The 19,014-nt window shown below is 41.5% G+C and overlaps 3 protein-coding genes across 4 annotated transcripts; all 3 read right to left on the bottom strand.

Annotated features, from left to right (window-relative positions):
• Positions 1–233: 233 nt before the first annotated feature.
• Positions 234–6,750, bottom strand: cenpt (centromere protein T). Of its 2 annotated transcripts, none has more exons than XM_079293572.1 (13): positions 6,458–6,750; positions 5,981–6,095; positions 5,757–5,901; positions 5,579–5,672; positions 5,220–5,356; positions 5,038–5,095; positions 4,795–4,931; positions 3,021–4,481; positions 2,426–2,743; positions 2,244–2,343; positions 1,878–2,045; positions 1,690–1,794; positions 234–569 (listed from the first exon to the last, which is right to left on the bottom strand). In XM_079293572.1, the coding sequence occupies exons 1-13, from the start codon at positions 6,541–6,543 to the stop codon at positions 440–442; spliced, it is 3,054 nt and encodes a 1,017-aa protein (XP_079149698.1). In that variant the 5' UTR covers positions 6,544–6,750; the 3' UTR covers positions 234–439. The 2 variants fall into 2 exon arrangements, with proteins under 2 accessions (XP_079149698.1, XP_079149699.1); XM_079293573.1 differs by having other exon boundaries at positions 1,878–2,042.
• Positions 6,751–7,366: 616 nt separating this feature from the next.
• Positions 7,367–9,771, bottom strand: LOC306794822 (cytochrome c oxidase subunit NDUFA4-like). Its single transcript, XM_079293043.1, has 4 exons — positions 9,634–9,771; positions 8,183–8,271; positions 7,902–7,962; positions 7,367–7,693 (listed from the first exon to the last, which is right to left on the bottom strand). Exons 1-4 carry the CDS (start codon positions 9,673–9,675, stop codon positions 7,637–7,639), a joined length of 249 nt encoding a protein of 82 aa, XP_079149169.1. The 5' UTR covers positions 9,676–9,771; the 3' UTR covers positions 7,367–7,636.
• Positions 9,772–10,492: 721 nt separating this feature from the next.
• On the bottom strand, positions 10,493–17,790 carry LOC306794723 (protein FAM117A-like). The gene is made up of 8 exons (XM_079292909.1): positions 17,143–17,790; positions 16,318–16,472; positions 15,547–15,642; positions 15,045–15,164; positions 14,289–14,417; positions 13,992–14,184; positions 13,137–13,296; positions 10,493–12,352 (listed from the first exon to the last, which is right to left on the bottom strand). Exons 1-8 carry the CDS (start codon positions 17,264–17,266, stop codon positions 12,061–12,063), a joined length of 1,269 nt encoding a protein of 422 aa, XP_079149035.1. The 5' UTR covers positions 17,267–17,790; the 3' UTR covers positions 10,493–12,060.
• Positions 17,791–19,014: the final 1,224 nt, after the last annotated feature.

Genomic DNA, 19,014 nt, shown 5'->3' with positions numbered 1-19,014 from the left:
GACGCAGATATAATTAATCTCTGGATACATAGGCTCACCCTGAAGGCATCTTTAATACATTTAAACCTAAATATTTCTGCATTTATTTATTCATTTCTGTATTTATACATTTATTAATGCATTTATTTATTTATACTTAAGACATTTTTGGTCCTCCATAAAAATGTGTCAATTTATCAATAAAATAGGAAACAGAACTTTATTTCAACATCTTTTATTCTTTTAAGCCTGCACACAAAAGGATAAATGAGTCAATTACATACTCGTGTTTTTGGTCAACAAATATTTACACATTTACAGAAACCTTTATGTTCTGATTAACAACATAAAACAGAGACATCACATGTCCAAATCAAATGCAGTGTAAGTAAAATATGTAGCAGTCAAGAGATGACGCCACAAAAAAAACAAAAAAAAAAACATGCTGAATATAACAAATTCATCTCCGCTTTTTAGGGATAACAACATTTCCACTGGTTGCGATGGGGATCAGGAGCTTCCTCTGGTCCATACGGAGATATTTTTCAATGAGCACTTCCACTGGCACCTTGTCATTCACATAACCCTGCCTGCAGAGTGCAAACACACACCAGTCAGGTTAAACGTAAAGAAACGAATGTAGTGTCAGACATATTTGAGAATTAGCGTCATTTATGCTTACTGCTCAGGTCACACAGTCACCAGTCCTTTATTTCAGACTAAACAGCGAGCTCAAGCTTGCCATCTGGAGGTCAGTATAATCCTAGTTTGGCAGTGATTGCTTTAACCTGTTCTGCTATATTTATATCTTTATATGTCTGACAGTATTACCTTTCTATAATTTTTTCTTTTCTTTAATGTGAATTGATGTGTTAGATGTCTTAAGTCTGTGATTAATTTAACAAGCACCATATGCGATTGCTGCATTTGTGGTTTTAAAGGTTTTGACCAGGCTTTTTATGTTGTTTTTGTTAAAGGTGATTATATGTCAATGTTGTCTTTATGGCTTCTTAAACTAATTAATTAAATGACAGACAGGAACTGAATGTCCAGTATGATGAAAACTTAAAGTATAAGTGTTTTACACTGAAACATAATAGTGTACAAGGGCCATTGTAGGTAAAAAAAATAAAATAATAAATCACGGAGCCTGAGGAGTAGCTTCTGCGTTATGTTATGAACATAATGCCGACATTGATACGCATTATACTTTATCCTCATGTTAGGCCTTTAATACGTTCTATTTTGCCAATAGGTTATCAGATAAATCCTAAAGATTGCTCTTTCCAATGTCCTCTCTAACGAAAGGCCTCTGAGCGAGGCAAAGTTACGATTTTGTTCTCGCAAATTTATGCCTTTAATCTCAGAGAATATCCAAATTTCTTAGATTATGAGTCGTTTCTCAGGATATTATCTACCTTCACTGCCTCCGTGATTATTATTTCTTTACCTGCAATGGCCCTAATCAGCTGTCGTAGAAATAGCTATGTTGACGTGACATATTATTAAAGTGTTGCATGCCGAACTCATACAGTTAACTAGTATTCATGTTATTTCAATGATCCAAGACATGGCAAACTATTCCCGTTTTTTGAATGTAAAACAAATTTGTCGGTCTTTATTTTCATCTTTTAGTTTTAGCTCACTAAATGGTCATTAATACCGTCCTAAAACCGTATGCACACTCACTTGAGCACAGAACACACCTACCTTTTCAACAGAAGTTCAGCATCTTCAAACTCGATGGTTTTTCTCTTTGCATGACCAGCATACGTCTCCAAGTCCTCTGCCAGCCGCTCAAAGTATTTATCCATTCTGTTGAAGACAGTGAATTATAATGACGCGAGAAGATATCCCAACAGTCTATAAACTCAAAACCTCAAGTCATAGTTACTTACATTTCTTTTAGGACAGGGTAAACATCTGCAGAGACATTTGTTTTGGCGAAGTGCTTGAACACGCCCATCAGGTAGCTTTTAGGAAGGTCTGTTTCCCTTTTAGCCGGCCCTTTCCTCCTCTTTCTCACCTGCTTCTGTTTAGCTGAAGGACCTTCATCTGTGCTACTGCTGGTATAACAAAAGATGATTATAAAATCATATGTCAATAATCTTAATCTATTGACTTTACTATTGCCTTCCAGGGAGACATTTTTTCTACTTTCTAAACTATACGTCGGACATTCCAGTTGGACAATGTTATATGAGCTTTGGGTACATTTTAATATGTATTGCGAATGTTTCAGTGAATCATAAAGTGCAACTTACCTGGCTTGAATATTCTTAAAAACAGAAGGTGAGGACAGAGCATTGCGTTGAAAAAAGTGTATTTTCTGTTTGACAAATGCAGGGGTCTTGCTGGGGATGTCTGAAGATTTTAGAAAACAAAACATGATTTACTCTCATTTTTATGAATAGAAAAAAAATATACACAAAACAAAGAGACCGACCATCACTGTCTTCATCATCCTCTTCTTCATCCTCTTCCTCATCTTCATCCTCTTCCTCCTCCACCTGCTCAGCTGGGTCCTGCGCAGCAGCTTCTTCAGGTGAATCGACACTCGGGTGTCCACCATCTTCAATATCATGCGTCACCTCCGGAAGATTGAAGGAGTTCTCTTTATCAGCATCAACCTCAGTGTAAGTAGCATTTGTCCGTCGTTGGGTTGAGGACTCGGCCAAGTCAGTGATCCCAATATGAAGCTGACCGCTCTCATGGCTTCCCATGTCCAGGCTGCTGTGGGCTTTGGACTTGCCATCAGACCAGCCTACATGAAAACAACAATACTTAATAAATGTTAAACAACTTTAAACGCCTTGACATGCCTTTCTGAGCTGGGAATTAAAGCGGCATATTAATATGCAACTATCATTCAGTCCAACATAACAACCAGGCATAATATTCCAAACCGCCACGATAGCTTCATATATAGCAATAAAGAAAGAACGGCATCTAGATGTTATTTATATATTAATAATTAATTGTGTTGTTAGTTAGAGCCCTTAAATACAGAGAGATTATATTATACATTCTGACATCCTTACCTGCCTCTGTGTCTCCCCCTGCTACTATGACAGGCATTGTGAGTCCACCCTCAGAGAGATGAGCCCTCCGACTGATGTGTCCCAAGTCAGGTTCCAGCTGCTCTGATGCCTCATCTTCCTCCGCCGGCCTCCCAGCATGCTCGTCTTCAGGTAGAGAATTGGCAGCAGGATCCTCTTGATTACTTTGATATTCTACAACATACTCCACGGACTGCAGCTCAACAGCACCGTCTTCTTCGATTTGGGAGTCAACTGCATCTTCTTCTTCCTTTTGAGAGTCTGGTGCAAAATCCTCTTCCTCCGACTGAGACCTGGCTTCAACATCCTCTTCATGCTGGGAATCAACTCCACCTTGTTCATCTTCGGTTTGAGAGTCAACTGCAACTTCTTCTTCTGTTTGAGAGTCTGCTGCAGCCTCCTCTTCCTCCGACTGAGACCTGGCTTCAACATCCTCTTCATGCTGGGAATCAACTCCACCTTGTTCATCTTCGGTTTGAGAGTCAACTGCAACTTCTTCTTCTGTTTGAGAGTCTGCTGCAGCCTCCTCTTCCTCCGACTGAGACCTGGCTTCAACATCCTCTTCATGCTGGGAATCAACTCCACCTTGTTCATCTTCGGTTTGAGAGTCAACTGCAACTTCTTCTTCTGTTTGAGAGTATGCTGCAGCCTCCTCTTCCTCCGACTGAGACCTGGCTTCAACATCCTCTTCATGCTGGGAATCAACTCCACCTTGTTCATCTTCGGTTTGAGAATCAACTGCAACTTCTTCTTCAGTTTGAGAGTCTGCTGCAGCCTCCTCTTCCTCCGACTGAGACCTGGTAGCAACATCCTCTTCAGTGTGAGAATCCACGGCACCTTGTTCTTCTTCAGTTTGAGAGTCACCTGCACCTTCTTCTTCCATTTCAGATTCACCTGCACCCTCGTCTTCAGTTTGAAATACAACTTCTTCTTCAGTTTGAGAGTCTGCTGCAGCCTCCTCTTCCTCAGATTGAGACTGGGTAGCAATATCCTCCTTAGTGTGAGAATCCGCTGCACCTTGTTCATCGGTTTGATAGTCATCTCCACCCGTTTCAGCTTCCACTCTGTTCTCCTCTTCCTCAGACTCGGCTGTATCATCCTTTACACTACTCTGGGGGGACTCAAGCTCATTCTGAGGTTGAGCCCCCTCTTCAGTTGGGAATGCATATATTGATTTCTCTTTCCCCAGGTTGCTGTGCTCCACCTCCATCAGCTCCTCCTGCTCCATCTGTCTCTGAAGCTGAGACGCCATCGGTTTGTCCTGAGTTGCAATGATGGAAAAGCTGGAGGTCATGGCATCCGGCTGGGCGTAGAGAGCCGTGTTACAGTGGAGGATATCAGTCGTGATATCAGGTTCACCGAGTTTGCTTAAGCCCAAAGTGAAGCCCTCAGAGTCGGCGGTCTCACTGAGACCTCGCTCCTCCTGCACAAAGCTGCTCACTCCTGGGTGACAAGATAAGTGGGGGGAGAACAAAAGGATTATTAGCAATTATTTTCATACATATTATACCATTTGGTCCGAAGCTATATCTGCTTCCTTCCACCAGCTTGCTCGTGTAGCTGGGCAGGAATTTAGAAAGTAAATTTAAAGATATCAGGACTTTAGGTGTGTCATTCTTTTTGACACAGTTTAAACGGTTAATAAAGATTTAACTAATAAAAATGAATCAATAATCGGGGCTCTTATTGACTTGTTGTACATATGATCACACATGGAACAAAAAGGACAAAGAGTATCATAAATCATTGTAATCACCTCCCATCTGCCTTTTGTTTACAGCAGCCCCAAATTCTTCCACTGTGGTTTTTCGACGTTTAGAAATTCTTCTCAGCAGGACCTTTTTCTCGGTCCGAACATCCACAAATGGTGTTTTTAGACTCAGAGAAGTGGAACTGCAGAAGAAAATTAGACAGAGCACATAGTTATCTATTCACTCATTAACATTGTAAAGAGAAATCTAACTTTTTTTACATGTATACAACATAGTTTTGTTTTTACCTTGACGAAGAAAGTGATGAATGATCGCCTAGTGACTCTTCACTTTCCTCCTCAACATCTGTAAGCAGAAGCATCCATCAGATAGTCAATAAAACCATTCCCACCACCCCAAGTGTATCAATTCACAATAATAAAGGTGTTTACAGAATCCTACTGAAGCCCATCAGTGGCTTTAATCGTACCTTCTCCATCTTGAAGACGCTTTTCAAAAGCGGTTACATTCAGACTCCGACGTGGTCTCTTTCTGCTCAGTCCCTTTGCGGTACTCTCTGCGTAGCCAATAGTTATATCAGGCAGATCCAACCCTGACAGCTCAATACTGAAAGTAAAGCAAATATTAAACCTCTTATACATGCACACAACATCATTTAGCCAGTTGTATACAGTCAATATTACTGAAGGGGCTGCAAGTCAGCGTGGATGTTGTTGTGGCCCAGCAATGATATTAAAAGTTGATTCCTCACAACTAATATCAGAGCAATTATTCAAAATACTGTTAAATGTGACGATACAACATGGGATTTCTGTTACACACACACACCTCGGACGCTTCCTAGTAATGCTGGAGTCTGCTGAAGATGGTTGTGGCTCTTCTGACGCACCTTTCTCGTGAACCACAGGAGACTTCACAGGCTCTGAATCACATTACAAAGGATATATGACTAAAAAAAGACAACAGACAGCTGCGACATTATGTGGGAATAAAGATATGCACATACCTGTTTGCAGGATGTTCATGAGCATGTGCCTCGGTGTTTCGCCATCATCAAACAGCAGTGAAGTTGGGGCTGATGTGTTCATCTTTCTGAGCCCGACAGAGGCGGCCCTCTTACTACTAGAGCGCAGGGATTGCCTGGTTATGCTCTGGGGAGACGGTCGATATGTCAACTTCAATAGAATCAACAGCATGTCCATCAGTATTACCTCGGCGCTACTTTCTCACCTCGCGAAATTTATGTTTCAGGTTTCGTCTGAGGATGTCCTGTGGGGTTTGGGGACCAGCATCTTTCTTGCTCTGTCTGTTGCTGGTCCTGTTGGTAGTCCGTGCTTTGGAGGAACTTCAGACAAGACAGCAGTATTAGTTCAAGACTGGATATAAAGTCATTGGGCTCCTTTCTTTTATGTTCACAATCAAGAATGTATTCGTTAAATTACTCCACCTCCTCTGTCAGCTTTGTTGTGTCAAATCCGACTTTTTATTGCGGTTTTCTTCATGTTAATGAACTATGTTTAATTGAAACTTAGCCGTTATACATTTAGCACAAGCAACCAACTTCAAGTTCACGTTAAGACAGATTTAGGATCAATTACATTAGTTAGCATTAACGTTACCGTAGCTAACGTTAGCATATTTAACGCTTGAAACACCAGTAATTGGACTTAGTCTGTTCTTTCCCAGTAAGACTGGTTAAGATGGTACCTGCGGGTGACGGGAGTCCTGGGCGTCTCGGTGCTGAGGATGTGTTTCAGCAGGACCCGAGCAGACAAATCCTCCGTAGGATCCATTTAGAAACCGAGCTAGGACAGTCAGCTGGTTAGCTGGTGGTAGCTAACAAACGTTTGCCAACGGGTAACGCTTACCGTGTTAAACTGCGTTTTTATATATCAGGAAAGTATCAAAACCGGCGCCAAGCTGAGGACAGCGTCATTTAGTACAAGTTGTATCTATTTAAACATGTGTTATCCTCCTCAACGGATTTATTCCTCACACTGTCCCGCGTTATTTTCAAGTGAAATCTCGCGAGGAGACGATTTTCTTCTTCTACTTTAGCTGAATTGCCACCAACCTGGGTGTTACCGCCACCTGTTGAGGACTCTAGGGATAACATGGAGTTCAGGGTTTTATATAAACATGAAAATATATTTGATCTCACCACAATATGTTTCCACCTGTTACTGTATCTGTACACTTTCAAAAACATTACTGGGAGATGGTCTGTTCTCCTGGCAAACCAGGCAGGTGGATGAAATAAAGCCCAAACTGCCAAGCAGTACGACACATACTGTGTTCTTATGAGCTAAAATATGCTTAATTTTTTTATCTGGGTTGTCGAAACATAAAATGTAAATTGTTCCCATTAATAACAACTTAGATCCTTGTCAGTATGTCGAAAATTATAGTTACAATTTGAAAAACTAAATTATTTGAATGTCATAGTAGAAAAGATGAAACATAAATCTGACAAGTAGTTAATGAGAGATAAAAAATCTCATGAAATCAAATCAGATTCAGTTTTCAGGCACCACTGTCCACCGTGGATGTATGTCATCAAAGCTATTGTGTACTTAAACTGTGCAAAATGAATAATAATACACACACATGTGAGATTGCAATAGTTTTAATTGTTAACACAAAGTCAAAAATAAATGATTCAATTAGTAAAAACAGGTGGCTGCCTGTTTTATTCATACAGTCACTGATAAGTGAATGATCCCTTTCCCCTTTCACACTGGAAATGAACTGACTGAATGAGTGCAGCACGCAGTGCAACTCAACCCTTCATTCAATGTCATAAGTTTGTTTTCTATTTGGCAAAAAGTGCAAAGGCTCCCCACACTGACGACAATGTCAGAGACGGAGGTGTGAAGTCACGGGGACTTAGAAATCGGGCCCTTCCTTCTTCAGCTTGGAGTAGTCCGTGTTGACGGCGTAGAACTGCAAGTACATCAGTAGATCAGTATGAGGGAGGCAATATGGACTTTGAGGCAAGATAACAGCAACTATATGACGTGTGGTTTAAATCTAACCAAGCAGCCATTTAAAGAAATGTATTCAAATGGCATAGATATAGCACTGTTTTATAACGATGGAGCAACGTGTATCAAAAGTGAAGAAGTCATTAATGCAAAATAAAGGCTCATACTTTGTACTGATAATCGGGCTGCATGGTGTTCCAGGGCTCGGGGTTGTTCTTGCGATCCCAACTGAGGACAAAAAAATATGAAAACTCATTCTGTGAGGTTGTCAGAATTCTTCTCACAACTTTTATTAAACACATACACTGAGGTTTCCTACAAAGCTAACCGAGGGCTGAGGAACGCACCGTCTGTATTTTTTAACAGCAGATACATGTGTCCAAGACAAATTTCCTTCTATCTTATCTTAAATCTTATCTTTATACTTTCTCAGATGTACTAGACTTACCAGACTGCTGGGTTTTTCAGAGCCAGCCGAGCCAAGTACATCATGCTCATGGCTGTCCCGCCACCAATGAAGATGAAGAGGGGGATGAGCTAGTGAGTGAAGAACAAGATAAATTAATTACAGTGCAGGTGTCATAACAATTACAACGTAATCTGTGAAACTACAAGACAACCAACAACAGAGAATTATTGTTCTTTATTCTAGGTTTTTTTTAGACTTCCTCTGGTTTATTTGAATACGTCTAGAGTTAAAAATGATCCGGTTATTAGAGGGAAGTTGAAAAGAGGTTAAGAATTATTTACTGTATTATATTTCTATCCTGTTAATCTCTTGACCCCTCAGATTTGTCTGTGGATCACTTGTTGTGGTCCCAAACACTGTTTTATTCCATTCCAGCAGCAAAATGACAGATGCGGGGTGCCGGTGTAGTTTATGAGTTTAGGCTAATTGTTTGAATCGAATGTGTAATAAGTTAGCCTGCATACAGTTTCACCTTTGATCAGTGGTGCAATGCAAGTACATTTACTCAAGTAGTACTACAGTGCAATTTTGAGGTGCTTGTACTTCACTTGAGTATTTCCATTTTATTTATACTTCAGAAAATGAAGCATGTCTTGTCGTGGTATTTCTACACTGTGTTATTACTATTGTAAAATATCTGAGTACTTCTTCCACCACTGTTTTCATATATCATATACGAACTGGAAAGCGTACACTGTTTAGGGGACAGTGACATGTGTATCGTCCTACACAGTGGTCTATAAATATGGACGCTGCCGTAAAGCAAAGTGTTTCACCCCGCCCTTGGACAATCAGACTCTTTACATGCACTGCTCTGGCCTCGAGTCTCGCCGGTATGGAGCCCATACAGTACAGGACGTGCTGCAGCGACCTACAAACATGGCTGTATGACGGCATGAATACCTCTTAAAGGGAAACGAGATTGCGCACTTTAAACAAGGAAATGTATTGCTTCTGTATTAATGTCTCATCGGAGCAAGTGGCTTCATTTTTCTAGAATAATAATGATGAAGCTCAGAGGGTGGCAGAGCACAATATTAGCCTCAACAGAAGGAAGGATAATAAGAGGAATATGGCGATGAGGAGAGAAGATAAATGTAGATTGCAATGTAGATTTGTTTCAGTGTTGAATTGGCTTTAACGATCATTTCAACCTGAAATCTGGTGCCAAGGAATTCGACATTTCTGCAGACGTAGACATAATGAATCTGTCGCATATGACTGGAAATTAAAAATACCTAACGCGTTTCATTAATTGAGGAAAGCTGCATAAGAGCTGACTAAATAATGGGAGAACACACATCAGACAATTAGAGTGAGATTTTGGGAAACTGGCGCGCGCATAACCACACCATCGCGTCCTCACCAGCGCCTTCAATGTCACCGGGTTGTTGACATGTTGTAAAAGATATGCAATGTTTAGCACTCACAGCTGGATGGCTCTTGAGCTGTTTGGCGACCTGGCCAAACATGTCGGACAATCCGCTGACAGACTCCGGTAAAGCGAATACCTGCCGGTAAAAATGCGCGCTGCTGCGGAGGAGCTCGTGCGTCTTCCTACGGGTCTGAATGCTCTCCACAGTGAACCGCACAACACCCCCCCCCTACTGTCGGCCAATCCCACAATGCAACGGAAACAGCTGTATGCCCGACAGCAAGTGCAGATATTTTTTATTTTTTTTAAAAAGAGCAAAAAAATAAACCTGAAATCTCATCTGCTATATTTTCTACGTAAGGGACCATTTAGTTCATTTAAATCCACAATAAATAAAAGCATTAACTCACGTGCAGTTTTAAGGGGAAAAAAACTCGTGCCACTTTCCCCACAACAGCTGTTCTGGAGCTTTAATAAGCAGCTGTTTGCCCAGTTGTCGCAGAATTGTCGGTCTTAAAATGTCCTTTTTTTCTGAGCACTTGGTGGATTTATTTTTGTCCATATGGACTTAAACGAGTCTTACGATAACGAGGAAGATCATGTTAGATTGAAAGCTCCAGAACAGCCTCAACTTTCGTTTAGATCTTGTAGAACCTGACTTCAATCTAATCTATGAGGTATCATAAAGATGAGTGATGAGCCACATACATACTTTCAGACGTTCCCCGTTTAAACAGTGTCACCATGGAAGTTTATATTTTGTAAACAGTGAACATCTGGATCATCTGACAGCAATGTGCATCTGGCAGAATAGGGACTGAATATAAAATGAGTGTTAACAGAGCTTGTCCTAAGATCACGGGACTACAGGTGCTACACCTCTCTGCAGACATTGGACATTCAGACGACTGCAATTAGGACTTCAGACTAGTTTAATAAATCACCATGACAACACATTATCAATCATATATTTATGTGGACAGAACACAGAACCTGAGATAACAGCACATCCCCCAGCATCCACACAGATTCATAAAACATTGAAATTGAGGCTTATTTGGAAAAAAAGACAATGTTTCAATCAATCAGTATTTTACCAGGACACTAAAACTATAAGTCAAACAATCATACTATAGTTAACTTTCCATCCACATGCACACACGCAAACAAAAAACTCATGTCAGAGACAATAAACCCAAGACGAAGGAAGAAACATCTCCACATTAAAACCCTCTCCTGGAAGTGCATAAAAATCCACCCGATACAGTATAACACAGGCCTCAACTATACTGACGAAACTAAAAGGAACAAGTTTGTTTTTTTTTAGCTTATGTTGCAGGTAGTTGAAAAAAAGATGTAGAAAATACACATTACTACTCTTAAAAGTACAAAAGTGAATATAAAAAAATAAGAATTGCTACTCGAAAGCAGCAGTTCAATTTGTGCAAACATGTCTACGAGAAATAAAACTATTTGAACATCAACTTGTCAGCTTGGCAGAAGAACACGAACATCTTCAGAGAAACATTGAGGACAAATCTACACCACTACTGGTTAGGTAGTCAACTAGGCTGTGAAACCTCCAAACGATAAACACACCATCAAGCAGACATCTACAACATCAAGGATTAACAGAACTCTTTTTTTTTTTTTTTTTATCCATTAACACATGAAAAAGTTACTTATTTTTCCCCAGTAAACAAGATGACAACAAAAATAACAGTACAACTTTCAAAGCAGGAATGAATGAGCTGAAGCATTTAGATGGTGACGCTACCCAAGTCCAACAACTGGACAATTCCCTTCAGTCTACAATATCAAAATGTGATTTCATTGGATCTTTTTATTTTTTTTTTATTTTTTTTTTAAATCAGGTAAATAAAAAATACCCAACTGATTTGTCGTGCTTTGTACACCTGCAACAGGTGCAAGGTCAAGTTAGGTAAAAAGAGTTGCAGATAAATATCTTTGAATACTTAAAAACAAGCAAATTTATCTGGGAAGGGTTTTTCTTACTTGACCCAGACTGCAAACATTTTGGACAGAGTTGACGCACAGCAGTCAAGAGTTTAAAAACCGGTAAAATATAAGTGTGTGTCGTGGCTTCTTTGGGGAAACAGAAATATGTGAAGCATGTGAGGGGGTCGGTCATCCAACAAAACACATTTCAGAGTCAAGAGTGGAATAAGACAGCCCTGTATCTCACACTTGTGTTTGGCGAAAAAACGTAAATCTTTGGATTATGAAATGACAGCTGAATTTAGAAATATCAAAAAATGCCCGGACACCCAAAACAAGTAGCTCAAAGCACATCCATTGGATTGCGTACGAGTAAGATATTAATTATTTTTTTCCCCAATATTATTTTTCAACATAAGATTATTTTAAACCTGTATAGAAAAGGGATGGTCCTCTCCCAAAATAAAGCAACAAATCTGTCCCAGACGACAGAAATATTTGCATTGTGCCTCGGCAGCTGTAATCAGAACGCGAGGCCCTCCCCGGAGCTTTCTCCCATAACAGAGGAGGTGGAGGGAGCATCTGGAGGAGCTGCCCGGTTGCCAGACGACGTTGCCTGGCAGGAGCTCGATTCCTGGCCCGAGCAACCGTCTGCTGGAGAGATGGCAAGGCTGCGGAACAACCGGTCCATGGAGGGGAGCAGGGGCCTGAGGAGGCTTACGGGGCAGAAGGCTGAGCCCCCATGGGGGGTGAAGTTTACCTTGTTGGGGTCTGGACAGGAGGAGAAGAGGGCTGGCTTATGTTGGCGTGGAGTGCTATAGGATGAGAGGAGAGGGACGATAAGAAACTAACTCTGAGTTGAAGATAAATGAGGTTTGTCCAAATACACATCTTCAGCACGGCTGGCATTGTTTTTGTGACTGTCCAGGTCACGATAAGTATACTTGTCCCTGACAAATAACCTAAAAAGTATCCACACCTCATGACTAGAACCCACAAGTCTCTAGTGGGCCAGGCTGTATTCTACAGGAACATCATGACAACAGCAGGTTTTGGATTGAAACTGTAGCAAGAAGTATTGCGCCTTAATTTCAGATAATATACAGTAAAAGCAGGCAGCACTCATGGTCCAGTGCTGTAGTAACAACAAGCGCGGTGGCTGCACCCTACTGCTTTGAACATTTAAGAAAAGAGGATGTGTTAAATGCCTAGCTTTGATCAAATTGGCTGTAGCGCACTGATTAAATGGCTGGTCGTGTCTGGTTGTTGTGTAAATGAAGGGCAAATGGATTGCACCAGGATCACCAGCAGAGGGCGGCCACACTCCTCGTTTGACAAACATTTGGAATGGAGCGAGTGAGTCACGTTGATGCACAAACAGCCCTTTGTTACTACATGTTTTTTTTTTTTTTTTTAGAGGAGAGGTATGAAAAACATTTAAAATAATAATGTACTAGGTAACTGGTCACGTTTAGAGGGACCCCACCCATGCGACACATCAGAGTGTGTTCACAGGCCGCGGGGAGTGCTCCTTCAAGCTGGTGACGACTACAGGCATGGTTCAGAGGAACCACGAGCGTGAAGTCTGTCAGTTCGTACCTGGTTTCCTCCCAGACTCGGATCTTTTCGCAGCCCTCTGGTGGCTCTCTCTGGAAGCAGCAACTCTTGTTGGGCCCGGGGGACGAGGACATCAGCAGAGGCAGGGAGACGTCGGCCTCGTTCTGGGAGAACGGAGACAGGAGGCACATCCCCGCACCGTCTGATGAACACCAGGGGGGAAAGAACGTCAATATAATCAAAGGTTCTGAAGGTAAAACCTCCGAGGACAACAAGATTTAACAAATATGTGCACATTACTGACAGTTAGTTTTACTTCATTGTTCTCAATACATTCAATAAATTCGCTCAACTCCTGCAGAAACTAAATACATTTTAGTATTACTGTAGTTTCTGAGCCGTAAATGAATGAATGTCAACAGTAAGTTTTGTTCAAATAGTGGCCACAGGTTGAAGATCGTTTCGAATATAAAAGATAAATCAATGACTCAATCAATTTAGAAGTAAAAAAGACAAAATGGCAATATAAATGTGTGATACAATAGTGTCAACAATCAGTATGCACATGTACAGTACTTAAGCAACCAAAGAGCTCCTCTTGCTTGGTAAGAAAGTGTGACTGCAGTCGGCGCATCACAAGATAATTCCATCAACATGAACTTAAGAAAACAAAGTAATGTTATGTACAGATTTTGTTACCAACATAATGGAGGATCCTTGGAGTTTGTTTTGGGATTGGTGGTGCGTTGATTGGGGGAGGGCCGGGTTTCTTTTCTTTTATGAATTTATAATAGATATCGGAGAAAAAAAACTCAACAATCCCCATTTATGAGTTAATCAAACCACCATGAAACCTGCAGCCAGCGAACTGACACATTACACCTATACTTAGCTAACCTTGGTGCAGATCAAGTGGTGCATCTTGGAGGTGGGGTAGGGAGGTGGAGATGTTTGTTGGAGAGGAGCTGGGTGAGGACGAGGAGGAGGAGGAAGATGAGGACAAAGGTGTGGTGGCCATGTCACTCTGAGATCCACTGCTGCAGCTCTGCGGAGGCACCGGAGCCCGGTGACCGTCTGGCACCTCAAGGAGCTGACAAGACGGAAACAACACATAAACCCTTCAGCCTTTCCTTTAAAAGCAGAACAACTCCTGAATCTTTTCACGAGTGTATGATGTGTGGAGGAGACAGTTACCCGGTGCTGAGGATGGAGAGGCTGGCAGATGAACATGCCTTCCAGCTCCTGGTTGAGGCCCTCCACACTGCAGCGCAGTCGGGGGACCAGTGTCGACAGGGGAGGGAGAGGGATGGAAATCGGCTGAGTCTGAGGACACAAAAACAAGTTCAATGGAATCTAAACCGCTGAACAGACCAGACGCTCGCGTCGTCTCGTCGGTTTTTCGTGTTTGCTCTTATTGTGAGGATCTTTGAGCTGCCTTCCTTGTATGACGAGTGCTGTGTTAATAAACTTTATCACTGAAAACACATTCTGAAGCAATCTGATGCAGCTCCCAAAGCTTACGAAACCCCCGCCCCCCCCACAAATAAAAAGGTACAAATCAGGTTTGTGACCTTCCTCTTTGGTTTGTCATGTCACCACGCTTTGGTCTGAAAGCGCCTCAGCCCAGCGGAGTGTGGCACCACGCAAGAAGACAAGTGCAGACCAGCTGTGCTGAAAAGCAGAACTACGCATTTCGTTCTGAAAAGCAGAAACGACGTGATATAGTCGCCTTCCTGTTGCTGCTGTGTTTTATTGAATTCACTTCCTGCGATGCGCCGCACCGTCTAGTGCACACTCATATAGGCAATCAGTGATACTCGTCTGAAGACAGACGAGTATCACTGATGAAGACACATCTTCGTCAACTTTGTCTGCAGAACGTGTGAGCACACATGCACGTATGGAGCGAGTAGTGCAGCGTGTTTGTGTGTGGGGATGATGCTAAGGTACCTGATTAGTTCCTAGGCTACAGCTCCCCTGAGGATAGCCACACTGGCGGTCTTTGTCATGCCCCCCTGAGACTGCAGGTTTGCTGCGCTGCTGCTGCAGCTGTTGTTTTAGTTGAGCGATCTGCAATGAACAGAGGTTATTGTCAGTCAATCAGCTTGCACACGCAACACACACGCAGGGGAAGTCTTTAAAACGGTGCAAATGTCACACAAGGGGTCTCGTCTCAAGCACGCTCGCTCTGTAGTAGTGATAATCTGTAGTTAAAAAAAAGACTACGTTTAAGAATGAGGCTCGTGAAAGCTTGTCGAAAAAGAGAAGTTTTGTTGTAGATGAGATCATTTGGTCTCCTGTTGCCCAACGCATCAAAGTAATTGAGTCAGGCCTTTTTCTAGAGCTTGCTCTCTCTTGGCCTGTATTACTCAATGCGTGTTTGAAACAACCATGTGTGTGTGTGTGTGTTGGCTAAACTGGATGTTGGAGAAACTGGATGTTGGAGACTCACCTCTCGCAGATGCTCTGCGCTGCCCCATGATGCCGAGCGTTTGTGGCTGCCGCTACCTCTCTGGCTCTGGGATTTCTCGGACCACGAGTCTGGGGTCTGGGGAGGAAGAAAGCGACCATAAGAACTTACACTTCTCAAATAAGTTCCCACGTGAAGAGTAAATAAATATATATATACACATATTAAGATGATGTAGCCTTAAGCTGCCTAGTAATAATATCAAAATCAAATGAAAGCCTGGAAACTGTTACATTTCAGTCACACAACACATCAGGATTTCACACCCTCTTTCACCAAAGTTGCACACTTGGCAAAGCGTTTCATGCTCAACAACACTCACAGACTCGTTTCACACCATCCACACCCACAGACTCTCTCTTTGCACATGTCGACGAGCGATAGAGTAAGAGAAACTGAAAAACAAGGGGGGGGGGGGGGAGGAGGATGTGGGCAACCGAAGAGCAGTGGCGAGTGCCTGCACGCAGAGCAGAGAGGATGGGTGCAGCCAAAACGGCCTCATTAGCCGACTTCAGGGCCTGTTCTCATGGCTGTGGTTCTCACTCTGCAATAGCTATGCAAGCACCGGACACTCCCTCCATCTCCCAGCAACTTCCTTCTCATCTAAAACTAAACACTATTCTTTTGACATGACCCGACCCTCATCGACGACTTAAAACTCAGAACTCTAAATATGGAAACATGTGTGGTGAAATCATGCACTCCATTCATTTCAGCATTATTACGATCACATATTCTGCATCTGGAGCCGACCTGGGTAGATTTGTCCTTGCGGGACAGGCTGCTGCTGCTGCTCTGGCCCTCTGGTTCTTTGGGCCAGTGTCCCTGCAGGTACGGCCCGATGATGGCATCGAGAGACAATGTCCGCCTCATGCCAGAGCTCAGCTGTTGCGGTTTGGGCTTTCCAGCTGTCAGAAGGAGTCACCTTTTTTTATTCAACATGCACCAACAGATTAACTTATCCTGTTATGTCTTAAGCTTGCAAGTAAGTATGTTGTAGCTTTAAGCTCCAATGTTGGACTTAATAAATCATGATTATTGCGCCGACATACCAGAAACAACTAATTATTTCACTTTGAAACAAACTTTCAGCCTCACAAATATTACATTTCCTGTTTTATTTGTCTAACATGATTGTTGAAAATATATTCATCAACAAGGTATTTCCCTGATTAATCAACAATAAGAATGAATGGCAGCTATAATCATATCTATATGGTAACAATCATCAGTATTACTATATAATCGTGTTATACTTCTTATATAAAGTGTATTTTACATACAGATACACTCACATGTCATGTTACAGACAGAGAGGCTGCAGTGACTTCCTTGTTGACATTACAGATTGTTTTATGGATGCTGTCCAGCTACATTTGTTTCCCAATCACTGGGGTTTTGTTTGGTCATACAGCTCAAGCTTGAAACCAGTTATCGGTGGTATAGCTGCTGTGAAATCACACATTAAGTAGGCCACATCTGCATTCCCCCCCCCATCATCATGCCATCATATTTTATTCTACACACACATTCATCCACTATGTGATCCATACAGTGTGACAGGTGTTGAGCTCGTACCTGACTTGCCATCTCTCCGGTTTGGTCGAGACTTGCTGGTCAGCTGATAGGGAATAGTCGCCTTTAAGGGTTGTGGACCTAAAGTAGCTCCCCGGATCTGTCCGACTCCGTTTCGGCCAGACATTTTAGCAGAATCCGGGACTACTTAGCTCCGAACTAACTGTAAGATAAAAAGGTGGATGTGCAGCCTGGTGGAGACCTGGTGGTGGTGGCTAAACTACCAGCTGCAACCCTTCCTCCACTGGTGATGATGACTACTAAAAACCGTTACAAAAGTCAGTCTTCAGTAATAAAGACACCATTTCAGAGTAAATACAACCGCCGGTAACGCTTAGCTCGACAGACGACACGTTACAGACAGCGTGTGTCTTCGGCGGTGATCATACTTCTTCTTCTTTTTTTAATCTCTGGCTTGTGTGCGAGTTAGCAGCCTAGCAAGCAAAGTTTCTTTGTGAGGATGTTGAGATATTTCACCCCGTTGTCGAACGAGGAAGCAGCTCCAGTTTCAAAAAAAGTCACTTTCACGTCAACTCCTACGTCTTCTGAGAGAGCCCGGACTTCATTCTAGTTCTTTCGTGCTGGAGAGTATTTTTAATGGCCCAGAAAGTCCACACTTGTATTTCCCCACTACGCGTTCTTGATCTAACTCCAAACACCTCCACCACCACGCTGGAGTGGATTTAATTATATGGAGGGCGGGGTCCGACTTGGCGTCTCACTTTTGATTGGTTGATGGAGCCCCCGACTTCAATCCTATTGGATAGTTTCCCATCAATCCGTCAATCTTTCAGATAATGTGGTTGCTGTCACCGCCCCCAAAACATATCCATATTAACTGATTTTCATGGTAAAACTTGTTTGAAGTCTGTAAATGGACAGTTACAACTGTTAATTGTGACACGGAAATTGCATGGATTACTTTTTAAAACTTAATTGAGGGTTGAAGTTGGTCCATGTATTTAAATAGTTTTTTGTTTGTTTTTTAACGACAAAATCATGAAGCCTTTATATTTTTCTGTCTATATTCAAATACATGCTATACAATTTGAGATTTTGTGTTTGATGTGTTTTTCCTACCTTGGTGTACATTCATTTTACAGCATGAAAACAACTGTACTCGTGAAACTTAGTTTCAGTGGTGGAATACTTCAGTATTACTTCAGTACAATTTTAAGGTACTTTTAATTTACTAGTATATCCATTTTACACTACGTAACACTTATACTACACTACATTTTGGAAGCCAATAATGTACTTTTTACTCCACTATCTTTATTTGACATTTGTTGTTGAAGTTAATTTGCAGATTATTGGTACAAAATACAAATGATTAAACCACCCGGAAGTATTTCAATTTTTTTTTAATTAGCTCCACCTTTACTAGCTGCAACATTAGTAATACTTATAGTAATGTAATATTAATGCATTTTTCTAAAGTTGGTAATTCTGAATAATGAGTACTTTTACTTTTGGTACTTATTTTGGTGTTACATGTAGCAGAGTATTTTTTCACTATGGTATTGCAACCTTGAATTAAGTAAACTAACTAAAGTAACTATTTTCACCGCTGTTATTTCCAGAGAGCATCGAGCCCACATCCATTTTTAATATCGTGTCACACTGTCGTTGTATGGTGATGTAATATACAAGCTTGATTTGAAGAGTCTGCACTGAATTACCTCATACCAATAATGTGATTGGACAAAAATTAATGCAGACTTATAAGTATAATGTATTTCACAACTAAAGCAAATTGTAGGGGTTCGCTAAATAATAGATTTTTGATTTTACAAAATATAATTCTATAAATGTATGGAGACCATTGGATAGGTAAGGAAATATGATCAATAGTCTAACAAATAAAATTGTATC

Source organism: Melanostigma gelatinosum, assembly GCF_949748355.1.
Source record: "Melanostigma gelatinosum genome assembly, chromosome: 21".
In the NCBI taxonomy this organism is placed as follows: domain Eukaryota; kingdom Metazoa; phylum Chordata; class Actinopteri; order Perciformes; family Zoarcidae; genus Melanostigma; species Melanostigma gelatinosum.
The sequence above is the reverse complement of the archived record's forward strand: the minus strand, read 5'-3'. Positions and strand labels throughout refer to the sequence as shown.